Source organism: Bos taurus, chromosome 21 (assembly GCF_002263795.3).
Source record: "Bos taurus isolate L1 Dominette 01449 registration number 42190680 breed Hereford chromosome 21, ARS-UCD2.0, whole genome shotgun sequence".
Taxonomy (NCBI): domain Eukaryota; kingdom Metazoa; phylum Chordata; class Mammalia; order Artiodactyla; family Bovidae; genus Bos; species Bos taurus.
In genome coordinates, this window is record NC_037348.1 from 45462331 (window position 1) to 45478204 (window position 15874).

General features: G+C 35.3%; 1 protein-coding gene and 1 non-coding gene across 6 annotated transcripts in view; one reads left to right on the plus strand and one right to left on the minus strand.

Annotated features, from left to right (window-relative positions):
• The window catches only part of PRORP (protein only RNase P catalytic subunit), a 138518-nt gene that overhangs the window by 66859 nt on the left and 55785 nt on the right, over positions 1 to 15874 (plus strand). For 2 of the 5 annotated variants that reach the window (XM_024981855.2, XM_024981856.2), the window contains one exon: positions 12933 to 12986. The exons of the other annotated variants lie outside the window; for them this stretch is intronic. In XM_024981855.2, coding sequence (XP_024837623.1) covers positions 12933 to 12986 — 54 coding nt within the window. The remainder of the gene's footprint in view (positions 1 to 12932; positions 12987 to 15874) is intronic. 5 annotated transcript variants of the gene reach the window in all.
• Positions 13857 to 13963, minus strand: LOC112443370 (U6 spliceosomal RNA). The gene has a single exon (XR_003031701.1). It is a non-coding gene; the product is annotated as a U6 spliceosomal RNA (small nuclear RNA).

Below are 15874 nucleotides of genomic sequence, written 5' to 3' on the forward strand. Positions count from 1 at the left end.
TCTTAAGGACTGCCTTTAGAGGTAGAAGGTGTTTTTCCTGGGGTTTCAGAACTTGGGGGTTGTGCTGCTTTTATTGCCTTCAAAGAAGGCTGACCCATGTCTGCTCTGAGGTGTTTGAGTGATTTTTTTCCTGTATTGAAATCTGGAATCAAGAACGTGTCATTTTTCCCAGTTTACTTTCATACATTTTGCTCATTGCTAATGATTGGAAATAAGTGATTGGAGGTTACATCTAAACATTTTAATCGTAGTTAACTACCTAACCATAGTTTCTTTCCAGTGAATTTTAAAAAGTGATTCATTCAGTGTTTTTAAGGTGAAGGATTACAGGAACAATTATTAATCCAGTTATTTCTAATCCAGGAAGGGACTTCACTTTTTACTTTATAGAATTATATATATTTATGAGTACTCATTAGATTTCTTTTTTAAATTCATATATTTTTAAAGAAAAGAAAATTTAAAATCTTTAAACTTAACTACTAATGTTTCTGCTATATTTTAGAATATTGATTCTCAAACTTTAATGTGCATCAGTCTCACCTAGAGGATTTCTGACCCTGCACCCAGAGTTCCTGATTAAGAAGTTCTAGGTTAGGGTTGAGAATTCATATTTCTTAAAAGTTCCTAGGTAATGCTAATGCTGCTGGTTTGGGGACCACATTTTGAGATCCACTGTTATAGAAAGACATTTCTTCTGAAATGCACTCATACTGCTTTACAAAAACAAGCAATTATAGAAGTCACATACTCAAAATTATTAGATGTCTAAATGATTCTTCGAGTAGGAATCTATTTTTTAAACTAGATATATGAAACTTATTTTACAGTACTGAAACCTGTCCTAAGAATAATATACTTCTTCCACTTTCAAAATAGAAGTTTGTCAAGTTTCCATAACCAACAGCTATGTTATCAAGTAGTTATATTAGCATTATAATGATTAAAGTCATTTTGTGCCTAGAGAATAACTTCAAAGAAAACTCTGTTAAATGATCCAAAGAGAATATGTTAATTGGGGAAAACCTGAGATTGAAAGTAATTATGTGGAATATCAAAGCACTGGAATTGCATGTTTCTTTATAAGGCATCTGAAATAATCACCCAAATAAGTCACTGTTAGTATGTATTTATAAGCCTGAAGATTTTTTGTTAATCAGTGGAAACCATAAACTTGGACTGAAACTCAAGGCAATTCATCTGGTGGCATTTAAATCCTATTTCATTGGGATTTAAGTGGCATTTAAGTGCTATTTCTTTGGATTTTAAGAAGTCCTATTTCTTTGCCCAAATTTATTACTTGGGCATGGGTGATAGACCTAATCTGGACTCCTCATTTTTAAGTTACTTTTAGCTAGTCAGGAGTGACTCCCCCAAGTGACTTGGGGAAATAAATAGGCATTACTGGATGATGCCAATCCAGAATTCACTGAACACAAAAAATGGTTCTTGGGTTTTTTTCTTACTATCTATCTTTCATGACTTGATAAGTCAGAGAAGTCACGTTGCCCTAGGTCAAATAGTACCAAACTGAGGAGGTGCTTCCTTTCATCCACGTGCCATTCCGCCCAGTTCACCTGCTTGATATGTATAAGAGTTCTGTCTTGTCATGTGACCGCTAGAATGGTATGCACCACTCAGAATTATTCTTACATGTACCAATTGCTAATGAAGCGAATGATCAATTGTCAGAAAAGTGGGTAATATTATTAGTGAAGTGATCAAGGAAGCAAGTAGAAAGATGAGGAAATCAGGCAAAATTTCGGTAATGAATTGGCCTCATGTCATTTTCTTTCCAAATATCCCTAAAAGATATACTCTGCATAGTGTTTGAAACAGAAATTTCCCCAATTGCATTAGTCAAGTGATCACATATCTGAAAACGTCATTGTTAGGAAAACAGTGTTGCCACGTTCCTGTATCTGTTTTCTCTCTGGCAAAATCTTAATGGCGAGTTGACTCTCCTCTTGTGTCACTGATAATTTTTGTGTGATAACTATTTAGGATGTGGTGAGATTGTCTTTGTGAATCATTATTGTGTGTACTTTACTTCTATGACAGTATTTTAAAACATGCATCTCAGGAGTGTGGTAGGTAGAGTACTCACTTTAACCAAGAAAATTTTTAAATATTTGTTAAGTCTGGTGAGCAGCAATTCCAGAGTGAGTAGTAAATTTACTTAAATATGTTTTTGAAGCTATATAAATTATTCTTACTTAATTATTGTTACAGTGATACCACTTTATTCATTATTAATTTTGTATTAAGATACTTATTTTAAGATAAAAATGGTTTTCTTTTTAAAATAGTTTCTATTTCAGACCTTTCATCATTGTAAAGGCTGATTTTTCTCCCAGTCAGATACAATTAAGATCAGTCGATTCAGATCTTAGGTTTTATTGCATTGTTTCATTTAGATGTGGCTTTTTTCCCTGGGTATTTTTATGAAGTATTCACTGCCCTCTGAAGTGGAGATTATTTATTTATAGATTATTTTCTGCTCAACTTTGTTCTATAAGAGATATAAAATGCTTATAATAACATACAGAAAATAAAATAAACTTAAGAGCACAAAAGGAAAATAAGCTTAGGAAAAATAAGAGGTTTGAAGTTGGTGCACGAAATTCATACCATGAAGTAAGTGCTGTATTAATTTGACTGTAAATTCGGTTGACAAACTTGAAGATGAAAACACAATCCTTGATGAGCAGGGATCCAAACTTTTATCTGCCTGCACATCATTCATAAGCACCCCATAACCCCATTATAACATTTCTTTTTTCCTAAAGAGACACTCAAGGGAGCTAGGCTAGGGACGAGGAGGGAGAGAGAGAGCAGAAAGTGGAGAAGTTTGAAGACATCCAGTTCCAAGATTTCTTCCAAGGAAGTTACTTCCACTATAGGATTCATTGATTTGTAGGATTCACATAATTCATAAATTCAAATAGAAACAAATTGTTTAGGACAGGTACTGTTAATGTATTAACATAAGCCAAACAGATTACTCCTGTGGGCCCTAATGGTTCAGTGCATGCCCTTCACAGCATCCTTGTGAATGAATTGTATAAACATCAGCAGTAAAGCAATCAGACATGTATGACCTTAAGAGAGGCCTCTGATTCAGTAATTCAGTATCACTGATGCTCTCTCCAGTTGGTCAGAAGGCCTGGTGACAGGACTCATGCTTCTTGATCTCTTTGGGAAATGGGTAAGCTGATTTTTCACTTCTGGTCCACAGTAATTCATAGCAGTAATAAATCTTGTTTTAAATTTTTATAGTTATAATTTCATTGCAGTTAAAAAAATCTGGTCGGAAAGCAGATATCCTTAATATATCTCATTTGTAGTAAATAAGATTTGAAGACATAGGTGAGTTTGAGTATCAGAATTGCCTTTGGATTTTGTTAAGTGATTAAAGCAAGTACCATTTCTTTAATGTGAAAAAAGAAACTTACAAACTCAACATGACATCATTCAATCAGTAGAGCATTTTTCTCAGTCTTGTCTGAACTATAAATACCAAGAACTTTCTTGTGTGTATAAAGTTATAGAATTAGTCTTAATTGAAGCTTTGCTGCTGCTGCTGCTAGGTCACTGCAGTCATGTCCGACTCTTTTCGACCCCATAGATGGCAGCCCACCAGGCTCCCCCATCCCTGGGATTCTTCAGGCAAGAACACTGGAGTGGGTTGCCATTGCCTTCTCCAACGCGTGAAAGTGAAGTCGCTCAGTCATGTCTGACTCTTAGTGACCCCATGGACTGCAGCCTACCAGGCTCCTCCGTTCATGGGATTTTCCAGGCAAGAGTACTGGAGTGGCGTACCATTGCCTTCTCCAATTGAAGCTTTGCAGTTATATGTAATAGGTCTACAACTCCAGAAAAAGATATATACACATTATGTTATGAATAGCAGGAAAACCTCTTGAAAAATTTCTCATCTGTTTAGGGAAGAGGTAATAGGCAAATCTTACTGGATTTAAGCTTGGAAGAGAAATGGAAACAGTAGTTCCTCTTCAAATGGACCAAAATGACCCCACAAAATATACATAAAATGTTTTATCGATATCAATCTTTTATTAAAATAAGAACTTGAAAGGGAAAATCACAAAGCTGTGTAGTTCTATGGTTGTAAAAACATTTTAAGTATACCAAATTCTTGTTTGCAGTGTTTTATCAGTTACATTTCAGTGTCCATCACCTGGTTGGTTATCACTTTGACTTGTCATCAGAGAGAAAGAATGACATATAGACATTATAATATTTGGTTCCTTACACTTTGATTCTAATTAAGTCCTAGCTTTAGGGAGCCACTTTGTGCTAGGATGTCAGGCTGCAGGCCTTAGCCAGTCCTTGCCCATCCCCACGCACACACCCACACACACAGTCACTCATGCTCACAGGGTAGTGTCTAATTACAGGTTCTGTTCATGATTTTAACCTATTCATTGTAAACATTGACCCTGGAGATGAGAACTACAACAGGTGGAGCTAACATACTTTGATTTCTCTCTGTGTTAAAAATTGAATGCATTATCTCATGTAATCTGTATAATTCCATAAGGCAGATACTATTATTATTTCTGTTTTACAGTGAAGAAACTAAGCAGAAAGATTAAGTTAGCTTGTCACATTGCTAATAACGAGAGGGTCAGTGTTCAAAGTAGTCAGTTGCTTCCACAGTCTGCTCATATCCTGACTCTCCTTTACTGCCGTCATGACTTGACACCCAGCTTGGATCTCAAGCTGCTATATAATTCTTTTAAATATATTTTGAAAATGAAGAAATTGGTTACACAGTCTATGGGAAGCTTAAGCTTATTGGGTAATAAAAAGGAGGATTAAGTTACAGAGATAAAAAAAGTAAAGATTGGCTGTTTATTGATTCAACTCAGAAGTATAGCATCATCTTATATCTCATGTAAATATTATTTTTATTGGCATTATTTTTATTCAGAAAAAATTGATATGACATTTATTCTCTTCATACAAAAAAAAAGATATTCTTCCCCCCTTTTTTAGATTTTTTAAAGCTTTTTATGAATAAGGTTTTATTTTAGAGTATTTTTAGATTTAGAGAAAAGTTAAAAAGAATATAGGAAATTCCCATATGCCTATATCTAGTTTTCTCCGCCATTAACATCCGCTGTTAGTGTGGTACGTTTGTTACAATTAATGAACCAGTGTGGCTACATTTTCTTTACCCAAAGGTCATACTTTGCTCAGATTCCCTTCGTTCTCACTTGCTGTCCTTTTTATGTCATGAGTCCCTTTTAAGAAACCAAATTAAATTTAATTGTTGTATCTCATTAGACTCTTCTTGGTTGTGACAGTTTCTCAGACTTTACTTGATTTCGATGACCTTGACAGTCTTGAGAAGTACTGGTCAGGTATTATGTAGACTGTCTCTCAGTTGGGATTTATATGTTTTTCTCATGATTAGCCTAGGGTATGGGTTTGAGGGAAGAAGGTTGCAGAGATAAAATGCCATTGCCACAGCATTGTAGTGAAAGTAGACACTATCAACATAACTTAACTACTGTTGATGTTAACTTCAATCACCTGGTTGTGCGAGTGTTTGTCAGGTTTCTCCACTGTGAAGTTATTCTTTTTTCCCGCTTTCCATACTGTAATCTTTGGAAAGAAGTCAGTGTGCAGCCCACACTTAAAGAGCGAGCGGTCATACTCCATCTCTTTGGGGGCAGAATATTTACACAAATTGTTTGGAATTCTTCTGATCCAGAAATTTGTCTGTTCTCCCCTACTTACTTATTTCTTTAGTAATTTATTTATAGTATTATGAACTCATGGATATTTATTTTATACTTGGTTTATAATCTAATATTACTTTATTTTGTTGCTCACTTATTTTAGCTTTGACAACTACAAGCTTTTTGTTTTCTCCCATGTTCCTTTGACAAAACCCCATAATTGTGTGTTTTTTCAAGGACTTTCTTTCTTCTGGCAAAATTCGTTGCTGGTACAACGTTATTTTTTAAAAAACTAAAAACTTAGCTAATTAGGTAGGCTGCTTCAATTTTCTTTGAAGGAAAAATGTGCTATCTGCTTTTTTGACTATTGAAGACAATGAAAAGGAAAGGGTAGTATTTTTTGTACTTTTACTTCATTTCTCAAAATCAAGTAATATTTATTTCTGCCACGTAGTATAACGATTTTACCCAGTCACCTTTGATTTTTTTCCCCCACGGGTTAATCTTTGTGGTTTGCCTGTTTTGGAGGATCAGCATGTGTTTTGGATGTTCTTTTTCCTTTTCTTTCTTCTTAGCAGTGGAGTATGAAGGGTCCAAGTCAAAGGAGAAACTGAATAGTATCCACTTGTTCAGAGTGGCTCTCCTGTTCCTGTGTCTCAAGTGTTTCCACAGGAGTTATTTCCCAACTGATAACACTTGTTACCTCCAAAGGGAATAGTTATATAGAATGTTGGTTTTCATTATGATGCATTTGTGTCGTGTTAGAATTTTTTAAATAATGAGCTTATATTTCTTTTATAATCTGGAAAATAATAGAGGTTTATTTTTAGAGTCAGTGGAAATGCAAAGAAAAGAACTTACCCTTTCTGTGGTTTGAAGAGCTTTAGAACTTAACTTTTTTCCACACTTGATATACTGAACACTTGGTTATTTTGCATGAGTTTTGTTTAGCTCTACCTGTGTTTTTTCACTAGTTTAGCTGTATTAGTGAAACTGGCACATCTGCACAGTTACTTTATGTAACTGCAAGATTATATTTAGATTTAAAGATTACTTGAAATTCTGTGATGATTGTCTCAAGTATGTAAGGCTTCTCTTTAGCAAGGTTATAAATACATTACATATAGAGACCATTCTTCATGTATTTCTCATAAAAAGACAGTAATCTTGGTGTGTTGCTGTAAAGGAATAGGTAGGAATCTTTCCTACTGGTTCTTTGTTTTGCTGCTTTTCCATGCTGTCCTGAGATTTGTTTTCTTTTTTATTTATAGCCATTGGTTTTTCTGTTCCATACCTGCTGAACCTTAACACCCTGAAGTTACTTACATTTTGTGTCCTTTCTCTCTCCTTTAACTCTCCAACATTTACTTGGCAACCCAAGGAAAGCGTTTTCCAGATTTTCATGGGATATGGCTTGGTCTCAAAATGAGAGTGCCCTGTGGCCACTTACCTAAGTGCTTTCAGGCTCCAGAATGAAACAACTCCACTCTCTTTATTTCTCCACCTCGCCCCACTGCCCCCTGCCAAAAAAAAAAATCTAAAAGTTTAAGCTGTTGCTACCCCATTTAGAAATTAAGATATTCCAAGATTTAATAGTAGAAAGAAAAAGTAAAATATTGATAGAGCTTTATTTACGTTTATTTGTGTCACTTTAGAAACCATAAAATATGCCCTTTTGTCCTCTCCATGTGTTCTTATTTTTATGTCAGTACAGCACAGAACAACCAAACATTTATATAACTCAAAACCAAAGAAGTTTGTTTTACTATAACATTTGTTTGATACATTTTAAATATAGCACCCTCCCTGCACCTGGATGTGTTCACCAGCTCAAACATTTTCTTAAACCCCATCCTTTTAGGATTTTTGTGCAGGCTTCATCACACAGGCATGATCCATCATCATAGAATTAATTTCTGGCTCCTCTTGCCTTCCTAAAGGATAGAAGTGGGCTGGGCTGAAAATCTCAAGCTTCTAAACACGGCTTGGTCTTTCTGGTGACCAGCCCCCATCCTGAAGCACTCTAGGAGCCTACCTCATGAGAATAAAAGATGCGTCTAACACCCTGGAAATTCCAAGGGATTTAGAAGCTCTGTTTCAGGAGCTGGGATCAAAGTCCAAGTATTAGAACAAAAGATGACCTTAGTACCTTTATCACTTAGGAAATTATAAGGGTTTTTGGAGCTCTGTGACAGGAACCAAAGGCAGAAAACAATATATAATTTCTTATTTTACAAAGAGTAAAGGAAATTGAGGCAGGACAGTGGGGCAAGGAGTATAGGAATAGGGTGGTATCTGAAGGGGGAATGAGGTGTGTGGTCAGGTAGGAGAGGATCCAGATGAAGGGTTGAAGCTGACTGTGTAAGAGAAAAGGAGTGAATGGGAGTGTAGAGTATCTGAGAGGGTAGAAAGCGATAGGTCCACCTCATAGATGGAGGAATTAGCCAAAACAAGAGGTATGGAGGGAAGGAGAATACAGTGTATGCAGCAGATATTTTCCAAAAGAGGATCTATTATTTGACTACGGAACTTTTATTCACAGAGCATTTTGAAGGACATACTAGTCCTTCAGACGGAGAAGGTAATGGCACCCCACTCTAGTACTCTTGCCTGGAAAATCCCATGGATGGAGGAGCCTGGTAGGCTCCAGTCCATGGGGTCTCGAAGAGTCGGACACGACTGAGCGACTTCACTTTCATGCATTGGAGGAGGAAATGGCAACCCGCTCCAGTGTTCTTGCCTGGAGAATCCCAGGGATGGTGGAGCCTGATGGGCTGCCGTCTATGGGGTTGCACAGAGTCGGACACGACTGAAGCGACTTAGCAGCAGCAGTCCTTCAAAATATACTTGGGGAAATACTACCCTAAAACTTAACCATCTTTTGAACTTTCTAAGGCATCAGTTACTGTTCACTTGTTACACAAGAAGCTGTAACAGATACTGAAAATTGTTTCTGTTTTTTCCTTAGTGCATTTTAATCCTGAATTCTTTTTAGAGTAAATTAAGAGTAATTTTAAATAGTGAAATGCTCTTTGTACTTTCTTAAGATTAGTCTACAAGAGCAAAGAAATTATATATTAATGTAGATTTACATTTTATTCACTTTTGCTTGATTCTTAAATAACATAGATTTTAGTGTAAAGATGTTCTTTTGATAGAATTCATTTTATATTGAGGTTAAAAGAAAATTTTACCTTGAAAATAAAGTTAGAACACCTAAAGTTTTTTTTTAAATTGAATTGGTTCATTAAGTTCTGAACCACTAAATCTTGAGCTTTGTAGTTCATAAATAGTATCTGTTATCTCCTTTAATCTGGCAACCACAAAAAACTTCCTGCAGAGAAACAACTTACATTTTAGCATTTTGCTTGCTTACATTTGTGCTTTTTAATTTTTTTTCTTCTACCCTAAACCTTTGTTAAAGGTGATGCTCATGCCACATGATCATGTTACTGGAAAGTAATGTTGGGAGATTTGTGAAAGAAAGGAGAAAAAAAAGTGTTTTCTACTGAAAAAGAAATGGGTCAATAGACCACAAGATGTAATGTTGAATTCTGTGCTCACAGTAAAGGCATATGTTAAGTCTCCTGCCTTCTTAGTCACCAAGTAACTTCTTAAGAATACTGTTCTTTTCTTTAATAAATCACATTCTAATCACTTTATGACTTCAGTATATTTTTTAAAGCATGGAGTAGTGATACCAAACTCAGTTATCATTTAGTCTGTCTCCACTTATTCCAATTATATTAATCAGAATGTTGTAATCATTTTATTCTTCAATTACTCATCAAAGCTTCCTTGTTTTAAGGCCCTGTACAGAGTGTATCCAAAGTACAAAGGTGAAAGAGGCATAGTCTCTTTCCTGAAGGATTTTATAGTCTCTTAGGGGAAATAAGAGAAAAAGATAAATGTCTACAGACAGAATACGATCAGCATGTTAATTGTACCAATAACTCTGCACAGAAACTGCAAGTAACATTTCTTAGATTTTCCTAATTGTTCAAACTACTCTTTCTGTCCAGTTACTCAGAAGTAATAAACATTTATGGTGTTTCCAGTTTATTTATAATGTTGTTAATATTGTTTTTCTTAGTTTTAGCTAACACTTATTAAGAATTTCACACATGCCAGGAACTACTCTTGAGTACCGTACATACATTATCTCATTTAATCCTCATAAGAGTCTTATTATTTTCACCTTGCAGATGGAGAAACTGAGGGTTAGAGAATTCAAGAAACTTGCCTGTGATAAATTTACAACCAGTAAATGTCAGATTTGAGCTGCAGACCTAGGTTGTCTAATGCCAGAGGCTTATCTTAAAAGACTCTATTACATTCTCTCTCTATGGACCTTGCCAATACCTCTGCTCTTTTAACAGAGGAAAACAGCTTCAGGATTGAAAGGAAAGCCATCAACAGTGTCTGTTCATTTATTTTAATTAGCTGTTGACATGATCTTAAAACAGAAAATACTCTGCCAAAGAGTTCACACTTACTATCACTGTGGTTGTGTGTCCTTGTACACACAGCCTCTTTAGTGTGGTTCTTTCTTCTCGCTCTTCATAGCTCAGCTTCGGAACCCTCTCTAGGAAGTACCCCCATCTCTCTGTCTGCCCCACCGCCCAGGAGGTCCTCTTTCTCCCACTACGTTGTCTTCGTCTGTGTGCTCTCCAAGCAGCCTGCTTTCATCCCTGTCATAGCACCAGTCATGTGATTGAATTGTCTTAAGTTTTTTAATAGAAGGGACTGTTCTTCATTTTAGCAATCTCAGTGTCCAACACAGTGTCTGGCCTGTGGTGAGTATGCAAAAACTGTTGAATGGATGGATGTTTGACTCAAGTGTTTTGAGGCTTGTGCAAAACACTCTGGAAGCCATCTCACATCACTTTGATAGTAGTGCTTATTGGGGACAATGTACCGTTTGATTCTCCAGGGTTTCTGGTGAATAACAAGTGCTTTTCATTTCCCTGAAGCCTTGAGGTCATAGATGGCGGAGGAAGGAGGGAATGCTGCTAGTGAATTCTCTGAGTGGAATGGAGGATACTAGTGTTCTGCTTCCTTCCCTCCCTAGTGAGAACAGGGCCATGCTTTAAAGTTAGGGGTAAGATAGTGTCAACATGTAACGTCAGAGTCTTTCAGTAGCTCACTGTTGACTGATTGGGACCTCTGGCAGGTACTGGCCAGGTCCACAGTGTTCGGGCCCATAGTTTTTTAATGCAACTTTATATCCCCACCAATCAGCATCAAGTTTGAACCTTTGTAGCTCATTGTAAAGATCATTCCTAAGTGTTTACCCCTAACTTGAAATCCCTCTCATCTTTATCATAAGTTTGTAGACTAGCAGCACCATGATCTATCAGATGGCAGGAAAACTGTACCCCTTCCCCCACCATTTATTGACTGGATGACTGTAAGTAAGACAGTGGAGCTTCTTTGGGCCTCAGTCCTCTCCTTTTGAAAGTGAGAGTCCTAAGTTTTTTGTGTTCCTGAGACCATGGAACTAAACTGGATTCTTTCTCAAGGTCCATTCCCTATCCATTTTAAGATACATAATTTATATGAATTACTTATCAGTGTGCCATTGTTCACTGAGAGGGTTGATCAAAACATTTTTCCCCTCTAGAGATTATGTATTTGCCATTTGTTTGCCATTTAGCAGTGCTCAAATTCTAACTCATGAATGTATTGCATTTAGTGTGTTATTTTTAACCCCAAAGTTTCCTGGTATTAGGATTATTAATATCACATGGAAGCCTCTTATGGTGATTGTTTTTTTTTAGGGATAAGGGCCTAATATGCTAAGCAAGAATATACTGCCAGACTATTTACCTGAGGACACCTAGCACCTTTGGGGCATGTTACATCAATCAACACATGAGATAAAGGCTGAAATGTTTTTGTCACGGCCCTTCAACTCTCTACTCTCAAAAAAAAAGTTCTTGAGCATTATATAAAAGCCCTTACACTTTACCAAAAGCCTTACTTCCTGAAAACAGAAATCAGATTTTAAGAGTTAAGAACTATAGTCATCAGAAAAAAAGTATCTCCTTCGGTATTACCATAAATACATAAATAGATCTTTGTCCTCCACCAAGGACATCATTGTTCTCCACCAAGAAAGAAATGCAAAGTATACAACATTTTAACAGAGAGAGTATCTGTCAATGGGCTCCTAACCCCCCCAACTCTATCCTTATTCTACTGTTCCATACAACTGCAACCTTCCTGTTAGTTGGGTTTTTTTTTTAACATTTTATTATGAAAATTTAAAAAATACATCAAAGTTTAAAGAATTTTATAGTAGATATCTACATACTCAGCTCTTTGGTTCTACCATTACCATTTTACTATACTTTCTTCTTTAGGTGTCTGTTTTTCTGTCTTTTGTCCATTTATAAGTTCATGTGGACTTTTTATGCATTTCAAAATAGACTACAGATATCTATATTTATACCTATTCTCTCTTGATCAGTATTTTCATTTCTGCCAAAACTGACTGAACTCTAGTGTGTAGGCATGACCACTTCTGCCTGACTCATTCAAGGCTGTTGAATATCACAAGTCTTTTCCTACAGTGCTGTTGGCCTGTATGAAGTGGTTTTCACAGAACAGACCAGTGACATTCTATAGGGACATTCTAATCAGCACTATCCAATAGAAATATAATGTTATTTAAAATCTTCTAGTAGCCACATTAAAAATGTTAAAAGTAAAAAGTTCACCTGTTAGGTAAAATAACTTTAGCTTTTTTATTAACCCATCCAAAATGTCATTTCAACATGTAATAATACTTTAGTAATTACTAATGAAATATTTTATATTCTATTTATATAGTAATTTTCATGGAAATCCAGTACATCTCATTTCTGATTAGTTCTATTTCAAGTGCTCAGTAGTAACTTGTAGCCAATATATTGAACAGTATAGTTCTAGACCTTCAAACTTAATGGCTATATCATTCCTCCTCCTAAATTTCCAGTGTCTGAAAGTGCTGACAGAGCAGTCAAATTTCCTAATGAATGTGAAAGAAGTAGTGATATTCATGACAGCAAACCCTAATTATACCCTTTCACATTGAGGCCATTTTTATTCATTTCCTTGTCAGAAACTTCCCAATTTTTTTCTTTCAATCACTTCTCATCTACACTCAGAGTTAAGTTACATTCCCTATACCAATATCGAGTGTATTTTATTACTTTTCTGCTGCCCTTCTTCTAATTTCAGGGTTTACCAGTTTGTCTTCTCTCATTTTTTGCTAGAACACTCTTTCTAGAACAGGTAAGATCTTTAAATTTCACTTGTAAAAATTAAAACTACATGCTAGTATTAAAATATTAATGAGTCTAGTTATAAAAATTAAAAACTGATCTCTGGTGGAATTGTTCTATATCCTGATTGCAGTATTAATTAAAAGTTGTAAAATTGTGTATGTGCACCTGTATGCATGCATGCACACATACACATGCACAAATGAAGAAATTGACTAGTTGTTATAAATTGAAGTTTTTACCTTATTGGCTAGAAGAAAGACTTTTGTCTGAGTAACTGGAAAGATGTTCCTATTTATGAAGAGTAAAGGGTCTCTTAATTATTTGTCAGAAGACAGCTGTATGCTTTCTTTCACCATTCACAGAATGTTTTTAATTTTGGATCATGAAGATGCTTCATCTCATTCTCTGATTTCAGTTAGTATATTTTATCCAGAAAGTGGGTGAGGAGAAGCCACACATAGGTCATACAAAATTTATCTGATCAGATACATCTGGGTGGTTTTTATTTTTAACTTTTAGCTTCTAGTTATGTGTTGACCAGCACATAGCAAAAACTTAGATTGGGAATTTGGCAGGAGTAGCAAAAATAACTAGTAATTCTGACAGTGACACAGTTTTGGAGGAAGAGGCTCATGTTAATAAGTATTAATTGTCTTGAAAAATATACATGTGTGACTATCTAGAAACACCTTAAATGTTGCCTAATTCAGGTATTGGATAAATAGATTGATTTAAATCCCTGGAAGACTAAGACATGCTACTGAGTTTCTGATAAAAAGAGCAAAACAGTTCCCCTCCTCCAGTTTTCTTGAGCAGAGCAAGTCACACACTGTAGGCTTCATGACCACATTACATTGCATCTTTTAATTTTTTTGGTAAAAATATGGAACACTTCACAAATGTGTGTGTCATCATTGCACCGGGGCCATGCAAATCTTGTCTGTACCATTTCAATTTTAGTATATGTACTGCCAAAGCGAGCACTCACATTACATCTTAATAGAACTGGCTCAGATGCCACCATGAAACTGATGAGCATTTTTAGTGGGTGTATAACACTGAAAAGATTATTTTTTAATGTTTTTCTTAGATAATCATTTTATTCATGCTTTGCAATCACCTTATTCATTTACTTGTTTTTGTTTCCTAACAGTTTCCCACCTACCAAGAATGTAAGTTCCATGAGATTAAGGACCTTACCCCTTTTGTTCACTGCTGTATTCCAAGCACTTAAAACCATGCCTTGCACATAATGACTACTCAGTAAATATTGTCAAAAGAATGAGTGATTATCTTTATAGATTCTTCAGTAGAAAACTGTCAGCCAAGAGAAAATATCGCCAGGATATCTGCTCTGTATACTTGAACGACTGTCAGTGTTGTTCATGATAAAAGCTATACCTTATCCTTTTCACTTATCAAAATATTCATTTGTTTCTTTTGTCAATCATCTTTAGATGATGAGAAAAACAGGGTATTTCAAAGAATACTGTCTGTCAGGGAAGCAGGGTACTATTCACATCTAGAAGTAGGAAAATGATAAAAGCCAAAATAACAATACCTATATTATTTTGGGAAAAGCCAAAATAGCAACACCTATAGTATTTTATATTTTGGGAAAGAGTTATGTACTGTTTTAGAAGAAGGTATTATCAATAGACAAAGGTCTATTATCAGTAGACAAATGCAGAAGTTGTGAAGTTTTATAAATTCTTATTCTGATTTGTGTCAAGCAATAGGCAAGAATGGACATGTCTTTCTAAAACAATACTTTTAAATGGCTGGGTGCCTAGATTGCCTAATGAGTATAGGCCTTCATACTTACTAAAGATTGGAAGAGTTATTATTTTTTGTCTTTAAAAAAATTTATTGACTAAAAAATGGAAAGATCAGGAAAAATAAACTCTGGTTAAGATCTGATGTGGGGCTCTGTTCCCAACTCTGCTGCTACCTCCCTTTGTGATCTTGGGTGGTCTCTTTTTTTTGAACCCCAATTTCCTTGTTTATAAAATGAGAAGACCAGGCTTAATATTCTTTAAAGACTCTCAGCTCTAAAAAACTTAACGATTCCATCAGGCTCCCCATGAACAGCAATGCATTTCTTCCAAAAGAGGGTGCTGTGGTTTTTCTGAGTGCTCTAGCATTTTCTTGAGAGGAACTGAAGAGAGGTGCAATCTCAGCTTAATTTCCTGTCTTTAGACTTTCCACTTTTGAGAAATACTGATTCCTTAAATTTATTTAGTTGTTTAGTTGAGGTGATGTAAACTAATTCTTGATGTTATTGATACTTTTTAAAGCTTTTTTTAATATGTTGATTTAGAAAATCTGGCAAATAAAATGTCTAAGAAAAAATAAAAAATACACAGTCTTACCACTCAGTATTAACATTTTGGTGTATTTCTGAGGGTTTTTTTGGTATCATTCAATTTTTCCCATATCTATATCTAGAGAGAATGGGAGAAGGAGTAGAGATTTTATTTTGTTTTTGGCTTTTCCCATCTGGTGAGACTTCCTATGGAATTTGTTTTGGGAACTATTGTTTATATAGCCACACTCTTATTCAATATTTAGGTTGTTTCATATTTTAATATTAAAAATAGTGGTGTGAAGAATATCTTGGATGTGAATCTATGACATAATATGTTCAGATTTCTGAATCAAAAGCAATAAACATTTTAAGGTTCTTGATACATTTGTCAAATTGCTATCCTGAAATATAGCCCCTTTGATCAAATCATATATGGAATTGTGCAATGTGTGACTTCTTGTCTCTGGCTTCGTTCTCTTTTTTTAAATTCAAGTATAATTGACATATAACACCGTAGTTTCAGGTGTACAATGAAATGATTGGATACTTGTATACACTGTGAAATGATCACCGCAATTGGCTTCTTT